At 42.3% G+C, this 15720-nt stretch overlaps 1 protein-coding gene across 4 annotated transcripts in view; it reads left to right on the forward strand.

The window, feature by feature from the left end:
* r3hcc1l (R3H domain and coiled-coil containing 1-like) overlaps window positions 1-15720 on the forward strand; it is a 315233-nt gene that overhangs the window by 194471 nt on the left and 105042 nt on the right. For all 4 annotated transcript variants that reach the window (XR_012096079.1, XM_073027035.1, XM_073027037.1 and 1 more), the window contains one exon: window positions 11999-12094. Coding sequence is in view for 3 of the 4 variants with exons in the window: in XM_073027035.1 (XP_072883136.1) it covers window positions 11999-12094 (96 nt within the window). In the remaining variant the exon portion in view is untranslated. The remainder of the gene's footprint in view (window positions 1-11998; window positions 12095-15720) is intronic.

A 15720-nucleotide genomic window follows, 5' to 3' on the forward strand; every position in this document is an offset into this window, starting at 1 on the left:
GCCCACAATGTCATGCATGCAAATCTGTAACTGCTCCAAGTTCATCTACCTTATTCAGTAAAGTGCATGCATTTAAATATAACACCTTTAGTCTTGTACTCAACACCCTTTTCAATTTTGTCCTCCTTTTACACTGCAACTCATCCCATTGACTGCAATTTTGCCTATCATTAGCCTCTCCTTGCTAGCAGTTTCAGTACACATTGCCTCTGTTGTAAACCATTTACCCCATACTCAACACTATCACTCCAGTTCCCATCACCCTGCCAAATTAGTTTAAATCTTCCTGAACAGCTAGGTCTAGCAAACCAGACTACAATGATATTGGTCCCCCTTGGGTTCAGATGTAATCCATCCCTTTTGTACAGGTCATACCTTCCACAGAAGAGATCCCAGTGATCTAAAAATCTGAAACATTGCCCCCTGCACCAGTTCTTCAGCCATGCATTCATCTGCCAAATCATCCTTTTCTTACCCTGACTGCCATGTGACTTGGACAGCAATCCAGAGATTACTACCCTGGAGATCCTGTTTCTTGGCTTTCTACCTAGCTCCCTGAAATCTCTCTTCAGTACCTTCTCACCTTTCCTACCTTTCTCATTGGTGCCGATATATACCAAGACTTCTGGCTGATCACCTTCCCCCTTTAGAATGCCATGAACCCGATCCGTGACATCCCTGACTCTGGCACCTTGGAACCAATGTGCTATCTGGGTGTCTCTGTTGTATCCACCAAATCTCATCCCTATTCTTCTGACTATGGAATCTCCTATTACTATGACAGTCCTCTTCACCTCTCTTCTCTTCTGAGCCACAGCACCAGACTAAGTGCTAGAGACCCAATCACTGTGGCTCCCCTCTGGTAGGTCGTCCCCCTCAACAATATCCAAAGCGATATACTTATTATTGAGGAGAACAGCCACGAGGGTACTCTGCACTGCCTGCGCATCTCCTTCCCTTCTGACAGCATCCTGTTACCTGCCTCCCTGTAGTTCCTATCTATTACTTCCGCAGTCACCCAAATGAGCCAAAGGCCATCGAGTTGGAGCTCCAGTTCCTTAACACGTTCTCTGAAGAGTTGCAGCTTGGTGCACCGGCTGCAGGTGTGGTTATCTGGGAGATTGGAGGTCTCCCGGAATTCCTACATCTCACACACAGAACAAAACACACTCTCAGCGCTCTAATTGCGCCCTAACAGATGAGGACTGAAAAACAATACCAGATGGTTACCTCGCCTAAGCCTGATGAACCAAAGCCACTCCAACACTGGCCCACACACAGTAGTCGCTGCGCTTGCCCTTGCCTTATTTTTATTCGCTCTTTCTAATAAATCCTGTTCACAATTGGGCGCCGTCCAGCTCCAAAAAACTGCTAGGAAACACTGCCTTTTTTAAACTTTGGCCACAGACCTAAATGAAATTACTGCTTCTTCTCGTGTTCTCAAAAGCTAGAAACCTGAAATCTGCCTCTGAAAGAAAAAGATGTGCTATACTTCAGGCAAGTCCTTTCATAAGTGCTTGTTTGATTGTGTAAGTGCTAAGTTCTTTAGCCAGGGGTTTAGTTGCCATGATGTACGTAACAAGCTGGTGACGAAGCTCCAAGGTACAGAATCACCAGAGGCTGCAGAGGCTTGTAAACTCAGCCAGCTCCATCATGAGCACAACCCTTCCCACCATTGAGGACATCTTCAGGACGCAGTACCTCAACGGTGTCATTGATCACTAAGCACCTTCACTATCTGAGACTAACCCTCTTCTTCTTACCACTATCAGGGAGGAGGTACTGCACTGAACAAAACAAATTTCACAAGATATGTCAGTGATAATAAACCTGATTCTGAGATATATCAATGGGGAACCTAATTAAGCAAAGGAGGAACTAAAAGGTGAGGAGGATTGGGAGAAGGTTGGAGTGGAGCATGCATACCATCTCAGACCAGGTTCAATAGATGTAATCACCATGTATTTCTCATCTTAGTGATCCATTTTATGATTCACCTATCAGTGAGCAACCTTGTTAACTTTTGGGTTCCTGCCCTGTAAGTGGTAAGATGCAGAGGGGAATTGAGATGAGCTCGAGTGGGACTGAGTGGGATGCCCTTCGAGGGCCAGATTCCCAATATTCAGGAGCTGTAGCTCGTGATTCACCTAACCTGCTGTACCTAATTACTGTATATCCACTGAACAAACCATTTTTCCCAAATGGTCCATGCCATGTTAATTCTCTACATACACTTATTCCCACATCTCTTCATTTCACCTACTGACAGTATCCTTCTCCCTCGGTAATTTAACTGAAGTGCATCTGTGCCTCAGGCACTTGCCTCTTGGAAGATCGTGGAGCAATGTGCAGTGGTAGAGGTCAAGCTAGTTTCTATTCACAGCCGTGACGATACTTTTGGTGTGGACAAAAAGGCGCCAAAAATGTTTTTAAGCATGCATTTCTCATAAGTAACTGTGATCTGCTAAACAATAGTTGAGCTTTATTCAATAAAGCCTTCAATAGAAATTTCCTATTGATCTAAGGCACTTTAATGTAGTAACAATGAAAGTGTGGTTAGTATGTCTTAGCTTGATGGTCATCTTCCAGGTAAATCACTCTCAATTTGCAGGATGATTTGAGCCTTTATACACTCAGTGGTCACTTTATTAGGTACACCTCCACACTTGCTCGTTAACCCAAAGTATCTAATCAGCCAAACAAGTGGTAGCAACTCGGTGCTTAATAGCACACAGGCATGGTCAAGAGGTTTAGTTCTTGTCACACCAAACATCAAAATGGGAAGGAATATCGTCTATGTGAATTTAACAATGGAGTGATTGTTGGTGCAAGATGGGTGGTTTCGGTATCCCAAATTGCAGATCTCCTAGGGGTTTCACAAGCAATTGTCTCTAGAGTTTACAGAAAATGATGCAGAAAAGATAAAAAGCAACCAGTGAGTGGCAGTTCTGTGAGCAAAAATGAGTTCACGAGAGAGGTCAGAGGAGAAAGGCCTCTTTCTGGGTAGGTATCTGCCTTTCCCCTCAGCCAGATGAGGAAGTGGATTTGTGAACTTCAAGCACCACTGCTGCATAAATAAATCAGTGAACATAACCCGCAGCAGTTTCATGCATGTCACCTCACCTGCTTCTGTAACTTATTTTAGCTTCCTTTGTGACATTTACATTGAAACATAGTGAAATGCGTTGCCTGTTTCATCGTGTGCAATGTGCTAGGTGCAAACCACAACTGTTCCCACACTTGCAGTACCAATATAGTATGCCCATAACTCATCCTGACTGTATCTTTTTGGAATATGGGAGGATACTGGAGCCCCTGGAGGAAGCCCACGCAGTCACAGGAGTAACAGACAACGGCAGGAATTGAACTCCAATTGCAAACGTTGTAACACTACGCTACCTACTGGCCCTTAAATTATAGAGCATTCCAGCACCAAAGGAGCATATTCACCACACTGTGTTCATAAAAATTCATTCAAAGCACCTTTTCATTTTCTGTGTCTACTTAGTCCTTTCTAAACAATTTCCCCAGTTATTAGATAGGGATATATGTGTACTTGAAGCCATGATTGGGGTCAGAATTTCCTCATAGGGATGAATTATTCTCCCAAACCAATCCCAGCAACTTTGCAGATGTGTAACGAACAACCTGCTGAAAGAGCAGCATCTGTGGGAGGTAGTGAGAGGACTCCGTGCTAATGTAGGGTTTTAACCCAAAATGTTGACAGTTCCTTTCTCTCCACAGATGTTGCTCAACCCACTACGTTCAAAGTTAATTTATTATCAAAGTACACATATGTCACAATTTACAACCCTGAGGTTCATTTTCTTGTGGGCATTCACTGTAAATACAAGAAACACAGTGAAAAACCAGACAACAGGACAACCAATGTGCAAAAAAACTGTACGAATACAAAAGAAAGTGAAAAAAAATATTAAGTAAATAAACAAGCAATAAATATCGAGAACATGAGCTAGGAGACCTTGAAATTGAGTCCACAGGTTCTGGGAATAGTTTTGTGATGGGTGAGTGAAATTATTCCCCCTGGTTCAAGAGCCTGATGGTTGAGGGGTAGTAACCATGCCTGAATCTGGTGGTCTGGGTCCTGAGGCTCCGTATCTTCTTCCTGATGGCAGCAGCAAGAAGAGAGTATGCCTCAGTGGGAGGGTTCCTTGACAATGGATGCAGCTTTCCTGTGTCAACACATCGTGGTGAGGAGCACTTTATCCGTCGTGGTCTGAGCTGTATCCACTACTTTTTGCAGGCTTTTCCTTACAAGGGCATTGGTGTTTCTATACCAAGCCAGAATGCCACCAGTCAATGTACTCTCCATATCCATAGAGGTTTGTCAATGTTTTTGATGACATATTGAATCATTACAAACTTTAAAGAAAATAGGGGCTCTATCATGCTTTCTTCCTAATGGCACTTGCATGCTGGACCCAGGACAGATCATCTAAAATAACGCCATGGAATTTAAAGTTGCTGACCATCTGCATCTCTGATCCCTGATGAGAACTGGCTCATAGATCTCCAATTTCCTCTTCCTGAAGGCAATAATCATCTCCTTGATCTTGCTGATACTGAGTAAGAGGTTTTTGTGGTTGCACCACTTAGCCAGATTTTCAGTCTCCCTCCTATGTGCAAGTTTGTCACCACTTTTGAATCGGCCAACAACAGTGGTGGTGTCAGCAAACTTAATTATGACATAGGAGCTGTGCTTAGCCTCACATTGATGAGTATAAAGCAAGTAGAGCAGGGAACTAGGCATACAGCCTTGTGGTGCAACTGCAGTAATAGAGATTGTGGAGGAGATATTGTTGCCGATCCAAACTGACTTGGGGTGTGCAGGTGAGGAAATCGAGGATCCAGTTGCACAGAGGTTTTGAGGCCTAGGTCTTGAAGCTTGTTGATTAGTTTTGAGGGGATGATAGTATTGAATGCCGAGCTGTAGTCAATGAAGAGCACCCTGATGTATGGATCTTCACTGTCCAAATGCTCCAGGATTGAATGAAAAGCCAATTAGGTGGCATCTGTTGTTGACCCATTGTGACAGTAGGCAAATTTGAGTTGATCTAAGTCACATTTCAGGCAGATATTGATCATTTTCGTCACCAACTTCTCAAAGCACCTCATGACATTGGATGTTAGTGCTACTGAACAATGGTCATTGAGGCAAGTTGCCTTTTTCTTCATAGGTACTGGCATGCTGAAGCCTGCTTGGAGCAGGTGGGTATTCAAACTGCAGAAGCAAGACATTAAAGATATCAGTGAACAAGCAAGCCAGTTGATCAGCACAGGTCTTTAGTATTCGGCCAGTACCTTGTATGTGCCAAATGCCCCCTTTGCTTCAACTTCCTTAAGGATGCTCTCATGTTGGGCTCAGAGACTGAAATCACCGGGTCGTCTGGTGCTGTGAGAGTTTGTGAATGTGCTTCCATGTTTTGATGGTCAAAGTGAGTGTTAAAGGCATTGAGCTCATCTGGGAGTGAAACCTTGTTGTCATCTATATCACTTGGTTTCACCTTGTAGGAGGTGATAGCATTCAAGCCCTCCGCAGTTGTCGAGCATCCTTCAGTTCCTCTGACAAATTGTTTGTTGCTCCAGATTCCAGCATCTGTGGACTCCAACCTCACAAAGATTATTGGAAATCACAGAGAACTGTGTTTCTTTGCCTTTGAAAGAGATTGCATTGAAAGGTTGTAAAATATGTAGAAACTCTATCCCCAATTCTTTTTATTCAATTATTCCTATTCCGTTATCCTATTAAGGGATGCACCAGGTGCTGTTTTCTTACCTGTCAGATTTCAAGTGCTGGGTCAACCAGGCATTTTATTTTTGTTCCCTTCGATGTTTCCCCTAAGCAGAAGATCGAGGACTAACATCAAGCTATTATGGAAAGGTTTGCACTGTAGCATAATTTATTGGAACGCTCTATCTGGCACCGCTCTGCCGGCCTGTGTGTGATGACTTTTCAGTAGTAAATCATTTTTAAGACTGAATTAAATATGGATAATGAAACGCCTTTGCACACTCAGCAAATGGATTTGTCTCCCAGCCAGCAGCATTTGATTGCTATCAGCATCTGTGGCGCACAACTGCTCGAGAGTATAGGTGATCAACATCTCTCAAATGTCCTGACATCTACTGAAGGTTGAATCTCACCTCACTTAAAATTGAGCTCGTCTGGGGGAAGAGAAAAATTGGTTCTGGTTCCCCTCTCACCCTTTCTCCTCATCTGCCCATCACCTTCCTCTGGTTCCCTTCCTCCTTATATACCTCTATGTCATTTTATCCCCTTTGTTTCAGTCCCTTCCCATCTACATCCGTGAACCTTCGCAAGCTCTCAGTCTTTTCGACCACATTCTGGTCTCTGGCCCTGATTGCTTAATTTTCACTATGGATGTCCATTTCCTCTCCACTTCTACTCCCCCAATCAGGAAGGCCTTAAAGCTCTCTGCAAGATTTTCATACATGCTGGCTGACCTGCTGAGTTCCTCCAGCATTTTGTGTGTATTACACTGGATTTCCAGCATTTGCAGAATCTCTCGTGTTCTTCTCTTTTTTCCTAGGTCCACTGTCCTCTCCATTCAGATTCCTCCACCTTCAGCCCTTTACCTCTTCCACTTATCCCCTCCCTTCTTACTTCATCCTCACACTGCACCCACCCACCTTTCCCCTCACCTGGCCTCACCTATCACCTGCTAGCTTATATACCTTCCCAACCCCCACCTTCTAACTCCAGTTTCTTCCCCCTTCTTTCCCAGTACTGATGAAGGAAATGCTGACTAAGTATTGCCCTCCGTAGATGCTGCCTGACCATCTGAGTTCCTCCGAAATTTTGTGTGTGGTGCTTGAAAAAAAGACAAAGTGTCATTCATGGAATGGGGAACAGGTGTGAAGGGCTACATGGTCTCAGTAAGATCACTTACTTCCAAGGCAGAAAGTAAGTTTGTGATCATCCTTTGCTCAGTGCAGTGCATTGCCAGTTACCCTGAGAAAGTTAGTGGTAGGCTGCCTGCCTGAACAGATGATAGTGCTCATGGCTTACACAACTGGGAGAGGAACCTGCTGTGCTATTAACAATGTGAAGCTGAATTCACATATATGTCAGACCTGGCAGGAGTGGTGATTGACCACATGGACAAGCCCTCCCCACCAATGAGCAGTTCTACAAGGAGTGCTACCACAAGAAAGTAGCATCCACCATCAAAGACCCCCCCTCCCCACCATCCAGGCCATGCTCTCTTCCCACTTCTACCATCAGGCAGGAGGTACAGGAGCCTTACATCCCACACAACCAAATTCAGAATCAGATTTAATAACACCAACATGTATAGTGAAATTTGTTGTCTTTACAGCATCAGTACAATGCAAAACATAATAATAGAGAAAATGTGAATTATAGTAAATATATATAATAGTTAAATTAAGTTGGTTAGTGGTTCATCCATCGTCATCAATGAAGACCTCGACACCTTTATGATGATGATGATAGTGTCGACACGAGCACTTGGTTTGGATTTAAGTGAGGGAGAGTTGAACAGTGTCAGCCTCACTCTCTCTTCCCAATTCCCATCTGGATCCAGTGGCAAGACAAGAGTTGAGCCGGCTGCAGGTGGGACTAGGCGCAGTGGATGACCAGGACATCTTCTGTGTTTTGTCGCGCTCTACGCGTTCCACGACGCTTGCAGAGACCACCTTCTTGACCATTGGACCTTCCATTGGTCTCGTCTGCTCAATCTGCTGGAGTCTGTCTTCACATGCTGGGATAGACAACTCCCTATCTCACCGAGGGTCCGAGACCCGTCAGCTACCCTCACCTGGTTTAGCCAGCTTGTCGAAGCCATTGCCTGGTATATGGCCGCTGTCACATGCAAACAGCTACAGGGGGCCACAGGTGAGAGCTGAGTGCCAGGTGGGGACCAAAGGTAGACACACCACCTGAAAGGGACGCGACATGTTCCCCCACCAGAGGTGCTACCCCTCCCTGTTACCCCATAAGTAAGTAGTAAAAATAAAAAATTAGTGAGATAGTGTTCCTGAGTTTAAAGTCCATTCAGAAATAGGATGGCAGAGGGTAAGAAGCTGTTCCTGAATCATAGTGTGTGCTTCAGGCTTCTGTACCTCCTTCCTGATGGTAACAATGGGAAGAGGGCGTGTCCTGGGTGGTGGGGGTCCTTAATGATGGATGCCGCCTTTTTGAGGCACTGCTCTTCAAAGATGTCCTGAATACTACAGAGACTAGAGCCCGTGATGAAGCTGATTAAGTTTACAACTGTCTGCAGCTTACTTCAGTCCTATGCAGTAGCCCCCAATACCAGATGGTAATGCAGCCAGTTAGAATGCTCTCCAAAGTACATCTGTAGAAATTTGCAAGTGCGATTGAATTGTTATTACCCATCAACCATCAAGATCTGAACCAGTGTGGATAACTTCACTCACCTCAATTCTGAACTGATTCCACAACCTACAGGCTCACTTTTAACAACTCTATAACTCACATACAGGAGAAAATCTACAGCTGCCGGAAATCCAAGCAACACACACAGAATGCTGGAGGAACTCAGCAATCCAAGCAGCATCTATGGAAAAGAGTACAGTCGACGTTTCGGCTGAAGGGTCTCGGCCCGAAATATCGACTGTACTCGTTTCCGTCGTTGCTGCCTGGCCTGCTGAGTTCCTCCAACATTTTGTGAGTGTTGCTTCTATAACTAATATTCTCAGTATTTATTTATTTACTTTTGTATTTACAGTTTGTCTTTTGCACATTGGCTGTTTGTCAGTCTTTGTAGATTTTCATTGATTCTGTTGTATTTCTTTGTTGTACTGTGAATGTCTGCAGGAAGGTGAATCTCTGGGTGGTATATGGTAACATCTATGTACTTTAATAATAAATTTACTTTGAATATTGAACATGGAAGAGCACAAGTGAACCAGTAGGCTTTTTTGTTACATACTGCCAACCAATGCTTCGAACAGACTTGCTAGCACAAATACCCTGTACATCTGTGTTTTATTTGTAGGTGTATGGAATCATACCACATTCAGTTTCAATGTTGCATTTCTCTAAAGTTGAATTCTGGAGTAATTGTTATCATTAGTAAACTGACTAAAACAATTGTTTATTGTGTAAAGCAGTGACATCAGAGAATGAGCTGTGAGAGTCACTGAGCTGGACACTATGATTTGGCATCAGTTCTAAAGGTGTAGCAGTATGAGGTTAATAACCCTACTAATATAAATACATAATTTTTAATGTACAGTGCCCAGTTCAATACCCAGACCGTTAACTAAATGTCACCCATATCACGTTCAGACAGTTCAAAAAGTATCAATCCATGTCAAGGGAGTTTTGTCCAAGCACACAGGGCTTTGGCTAGATTCATTTTGCACTGATGTTGTGCAGTGGAGTTCTCATTGCATATTACCATCTGGTTCCCTTTCAAACATTACGTAAATCTGCGTGACCTATGATACAGCAGATGGAGTGTTTGCAGCTTTAACACAGTGCTGGCCTCTGTTAACTTAACTCAGTGTTGATTAGACTTACTGCCTTAAAATGCCTCACCTTCATAACTCCCTTACTGAACAGCATAATTTATAGTACAGTGCCTATAAAAAGGATTCACCCCCCCTGAAAGTTTTCATGTTTTGTTGTTTTACAACATTGAGTCACAGTTGATTTAATTTGGTTTTGTTTGACTTTGTTTCACTTTTGTGTCAAAGTGAAAACAGATCTCTACAAAGTGATCTAAATTAATTACAAATATAAAACACAAAATAATGCATTGCATAAGTATTCACCCCCTTCAAGTCAGTATTTAGTAGATGCACCTTTGGAGCAATTACAGTCAATGTGGATAGGTCTCTATCAGCTTTGCAAATCAGGACACTGCAATTTCTCCCCATTCTTCTTTACAAAACTGCTCAAGCTCTGTCAGATTGCATGTGGATTGTGAGTGAACAGCCCTTTTCAAATTCAGCCACAAATTTTCAATTGGATTGAAGTGTAGGCTCTGACTTGGTCACTCCAAGACATTAACTTTTTTTGTTTTTAAGCCATTCCTGTGTAGCTTTGGCTTTATTCTTAAGGTCATTGTCTTGCTGGAAAACCTATCTCCCAAGTTGCAGTTCTCTTGCAGACTGCATCAGGATTTCCCTCCATTTAACCCTCTACCTTCACAAGTCTTCCAGGGCCTGCTGCGGCCACCACCATGCTTCGTGGTAGGGATGGTGAATATTTGATGATGTGCAGTGTTTGGCTTACACCAAATATAGCATTTAGTCTGATGGCCAAAAAAAGCTTAATTGTGGTTTCATCAGACCATAGAACCTTCTTCCAGCTGAATTCAGAGTCTCCCACATGCCTTCTGGCAAACTCTAGTTGTGAATTCATGTGAGTTTTTTTCAGCAGTGGCTTTCTCTTTGCCACTCTCCCATATAGCTGACACTGGTGAAGCAACTGGTGAAACACTCGGGCAACAGTTGTTGTATGCGCAGTTTCTCCCATCTCAGCCACTGAAGCTTGTAACTCCTCCAGAGTTGTCATAGGTCTCTTGGTGGCCTCCCACATGGTCACTCAGTCTTTGAGGACGGCCTGCTCTAGGCAGATTTACAGCTGTGCCACATTCTTTCCATTTCTTGATGATTGACTTACTCCCAAGGGATATTCAGTGACTTGGAAATTTTCTTGTATTCATCTCCTAACTTGTACTTTTCAAGAACCTTTCCCTGGAGTTGCTTGGAGTGGTTTTTTTTTGTCTTCATGGTGTAGTTTTTGCCAGGATACTGACTCACCAGCAGTTGGGCCTTCCAGATTCAGGTGTATTTTTACCTCAATCAATTGAAACACCTTGACTGCACATGGGTCTCCAAAAACAGGATCTCTATTTAACTAATTATGTGATTTCTAAAACCTGTTGGCGGCACCTATGATCGTTTTGTGTGTCGTATTAGAGGTGAATACTTATGCAATCAAATATTTTGTAGTTAATAATAGTTTTATATTTGTAGTTAATTTAGATCACTTTGTAGAGATCTGTTTTCACTTTGAGACAAAAGAGTCTTTTTCTGTTGATCAGTGTCAAAAAATGCCAGATTAAATCCACTGTGATTCAATGTTATAGAGCAATAAAACATGAAAACTTACAAGGAGGGGGGGAGTACTTTTTATAGATACTGTATATTTTGTTTGCACTGTACTGCCCAAAACAACAAATTTCACTACATATGTCAGTGATAATAAACTTGATTCTGATAATACTCAGATTCACAACCTCAGATGCACAGATAATTCCAAACCAGACTACCGCAAAACTACTTCCATTCCTTTATTAACTCATTTCAATTTTACTTCCATCGCTTGTCTCTTCTGGGAAAAAAATCTGGGGAAATTATTGATTGGAGTAATACTGCACTTTCTCTCCAATCAGTCATTTGTCAAAAAAATCAGATCAGCCCTGCTCAATCCACATTTGTTTTGAATGCAGGGATGCTGATAATTTACTGTGTATGAATTTCTTTCTCTCCCTCACCAACTAACAAGCTGTTTTGTTCCATGCTGGTAGCTTCAACTGTCCACTCTCCCCATGCGTTACAAGAAATTCATTCTCATCTAGAAGATTTTCTTTCACCAAATGTCTTCATTGTTTCTATTATTGGTTGCCCTTGGCACTTGCTTTGTTTTAAATTGCACGTCAATACAGAATCTCTTTGTTCCATTTGTATTCAAATGTCAAAAAGACAGCTCCTCTTTGGGTAACAGCATTGTAGAGCATTGGTCCAGTACTCGTTTGGTCAGAGGTGTCCCCATGCAGCACTATCCACAAAATGGATTGATGCCCTTTCCTGGTAATTTTCACCATGTGCCCACTGACCTTGGGAGTCCACCCAACTCTGGCAGCTCAATAAAGTTAATTAGGATAGAAATGCTTTGCTTAGCTGTATTTACTGCTGCTCCTCAAGTGGCAATTAATCATGGCTGTTTTCTCTGTAGCTAGAGACGCGCTCAGTACCAAGCATCCCATGTTGAAGACTCGACCTCTGTCACAAGCATCTAGATCATCGAAGGTGAAAGCCAGAAGCTGTGCAGGTGAGGAAAAGAATATAATTGCAGTCAATTAAGGCTTCCACAGTTTGCTGATTAAAGAGACAATTTAATAATCTGACCCACATTTGTCAAAAAAACAGTAAAGTGTAGCTTGTATCCTGCAGGTGTAATACTGCTTGGCTCCCACATCTGTATTTACAGCCCATACCAGGTTGTAGTTACAGATAAACTGAAGCAATTAGTGCAAGAGCTTTGTTTTGCTGGTGTCTGCATGTTTCACATTGGTGTTAAATAATCCAAGTGGGTGGTTCCTTCTCCAATTGACTGGTGTTTCAATATAATTCCTCTAGCCCTCCCCACAAAAACCCCTTAAAACAAACTTGAAGACTGCTTAAATGCTTCCTCCCCCAGGCCGTTAATCTGATTAACTATTCTAGTTCATGCACCGCCATCCCCTCTCTATTACACCTGTCACTGCACTGTAAACACTATAATCCACATTTAATAATTGTAAATATATGCTGATATTTATGCACATTTTATAACATATCCATATATTAACTTTAGTCTTATATAATTTTTGTAATTGTTAATGGTTGTTTTTCATTGCATGTCGCACGAACGCACCACAGTAAGTTCCTAGTACATGTCAATGCCTGTAGTGAATAAAATTGATCTTTCAAGTGTTTATTGAATCAAGCTTTTAATTAGCGTGAAACGCCCAGCCCTCACTTGAGAATGCTAGTACAGTCAGCCCTCCTTATCCGTGAGGGATTGGTTCCAGGCTCCCTCGTAGATCCCAAAAAATGCGGATGCTCAAGTCCCTTATTCAACCTGTCTCAATGTGGTGGACCTTAGGACCCAGCGGAACCCCAGAACTTATTTAACCTGTCTCAGTGCGGTGGACATTAGAACCCGACGGCGGAGCTCTGAATCCGCAGTGTTTCTGTTCACAAAAATAATCACGATCACAATTGAAAATAAAGTGGAAATAATAAAGTGATCGGAAAGAGGTGAAATGCCATCGGTCATTGGAAAAGTGTTAGGCTATGTCAGTCAACGATCAGAACAATTTTAAAGGATAAAGTGAGAAAGGCTCTGCCCTGATGAAAGCTACAATTATTACTAAGCAATGCAGTGGTTTAATTATTGGGTTTTGGGGTTTTTAGTTTTTGATCCTCCACATCAACCCAGCACAGATGGAGAGCGCACTCAATAGCGGTCTGTCACTGGATCAAACTCGAAAACTTCTGTTCCTGAGCCCGGCACTGAAACCTACGTTCTTGTGTTTTATATGCATAGAAAGGTAAAATATATACTATATATTAAGACAAGCGTTTGACTAACTGACGCTAAATAATACCGGATGTACCTGTTCTGACTTACTTAGTAAGGGAACTTCGATTTTTTTCGAACCTGAGAAAAAAAAGTCTGTACATGCTCAAACAACAAGTGCTGGAAGAGCAGTTCCGGGTTTTCTTGATTAGTGGTTGCTTGAATTTGCGGATGCAGAACTCGCGGATAAGGAGGGCCGACTGTAATCCCAAATGATTTCAATTGCAGGGATAAATTGGGTGCCATGGGAGCATAGCAGATAGCACAACTGAGAGGGGCGTCGAAGTTCTGGCGCCATCTGTAAGGACTTCGTACATTCTGTCTATAACTGCGTGGGTTTTCTTCACGTTCTCTGGTTTCCTTCCACAGTCCAAAGACGTACCAGTTATTTATTTAACTGGTCATTGTGAGTTGTCATGTGATTAGGCTGGTGTTAAATACGTGGGTTGCTGGGCGGCACAGATCAACGAGCCAGAAGGGCCTGTTCTGCTCTGTATCTCCAAATAAATAAAGTAAATGGGATGCAGTATCTCCAACCCAGTGACAGAATCTCTTCAAAGATGCTTGATTTTGCTAATTGGTTATTGAATGCCTTGTAAAATTATGAGAGGCAGAAACAGGGTAGATATTGTCAGCCTTTTCCTTGGGGGTAAAATGTGAATTGCTGGAGGGCATAGCTTTAAGATGAAAGGGAGAAAGTTTAAGTGTGTTACAAAGTGTTTTTTTTAAACAGTGTGTGGTAGGTGCCTAGAACATACTGCCAGGAGAAATGGTGGAAGCAGGTATGATACCAGCATTTCAATTCAAGTTTAATTGCATTCAACCGTACATGAATATCCCTGAATACAACCAAGATGTTACTCTGGGGCCAAGGTGCAAAATACAGAAACAGTCACATTCAGGTCAAAACACAAGATAGTAAGTTATCAGTTAAATACAGCCACACCAAAAAAAAAGATTAGGAAGCATTTAGATAGACAGGGAATTAGGGAATGTACCACATGCTTAAGACCATGAGAGACACAGGAGCAGATTTAAGACATTTGATACACCATTCAATCATGGCTGATATATTTTCCCTTTCAACCCCATCCTTGTATCTTCTTCCAATAACCTTTGGCACCCTTACTAATCAAGAACCTATCAACCTCTGTTTTAAATATACTCATGACTTGACCTCCATAGCCACCTGTGGCAATGAATTCCACAGATTCACCAAACTCTGGCGAAAGAAATCCTTCCTCATCTCTATTCAAAGGGACACCCTTCAATTCAGAAGCTGTGCCCTCTGGTCCTAGACTATCCCGCTAGTGAGAACATCCTCTCCATGTCCACTCCATCTAGGCCTTTCAAGAGGCAGATGTATAGTTTAAATTGGCAACAGGGTTGGCACAGACCATGGTCTGAAGGGCCAGTTCCTGTCCTGTACTGGCTGTGTTCTCCAGCTGTGACTCTCCCTCCCTTTCTGGCTTGTCCGATCTTCCTGTAATTTCTCTGGGGTAAGCTCTGCCTGCACTCTCAGGGGGTTGTACAATATCAAAAGGCACTATTTTGAAGAAAACTGTTCAGACATCACCAATTCCTGGTCAATATTCATACCTGAATCAACATCAATAACAGATTCTCTGATCATAAGACATTGCTGTTCACAGAGGTTTTCTCTACACAAATGGAGACAATGAAGGAAACATGGGATCTGCAGAAAGTGATTCTGATTTACCATTTCAGGTCAAATTTGTTTATTATTGTCACTTGCATCGAGCACAGTGAAAATCTTTATTTTGCATGCCATCCAAACAGATCATTTCATAATATTAGTGTATTAAGTTAGTAGAAGAGAAAGTGCAGAATTAAGTAGATTGTGAGGTCAAGAGCCTATCTTATTGTACGAAGTACCTTTCATAAGAAAATCAAGAAACTAAAGATATTGGAAAGCTGAAATAAAGCTGGTAATAAGCAGTCAGCAGATCAGCAGTAAAAACAGCTACAGGTTTCCCCCGCTGTTCGAAGGTAGAGCATTTCTATGAAACGGTTTGTAAGCTGAAATGTCGTAAAATGAAGAAGCAATTGCCATTTATTTATATGGGAAAAATCTGTGAGCATTCGCAGACCCAAAAAATGGCCTAACAAATCATGCCAAATAACACATAAAACCTAAAATAACAGTAACATATAGTAAAAGCAGGAATGATCTGATAAATACACAGCCTATATACTTTATAGGAATACTTTTAGCCTATATAGGAATACTTTTCTATGATTATTGCAGCACTGTCCACCGCAGCGAAAATCTCATGCAAGCGTTTTTGGCAGTACTCGTGGCAAAAACACTC

Source organism: Hemitrygon akajei, chromosome 23, assembly GCF_048418815.1.
Source record: "Hemitrygon akajei chromosome 23, sHemAka1.3, whole genome shotgun sequence".
Classification (NCBI taxonomy): domain Eukaryota; kingdom Metazoa; phylum Chordata; class Chondrichthyes; order Myliobatiformes; family Dasyatidae; genus Hemitrygon; species Hemitrygon akajei.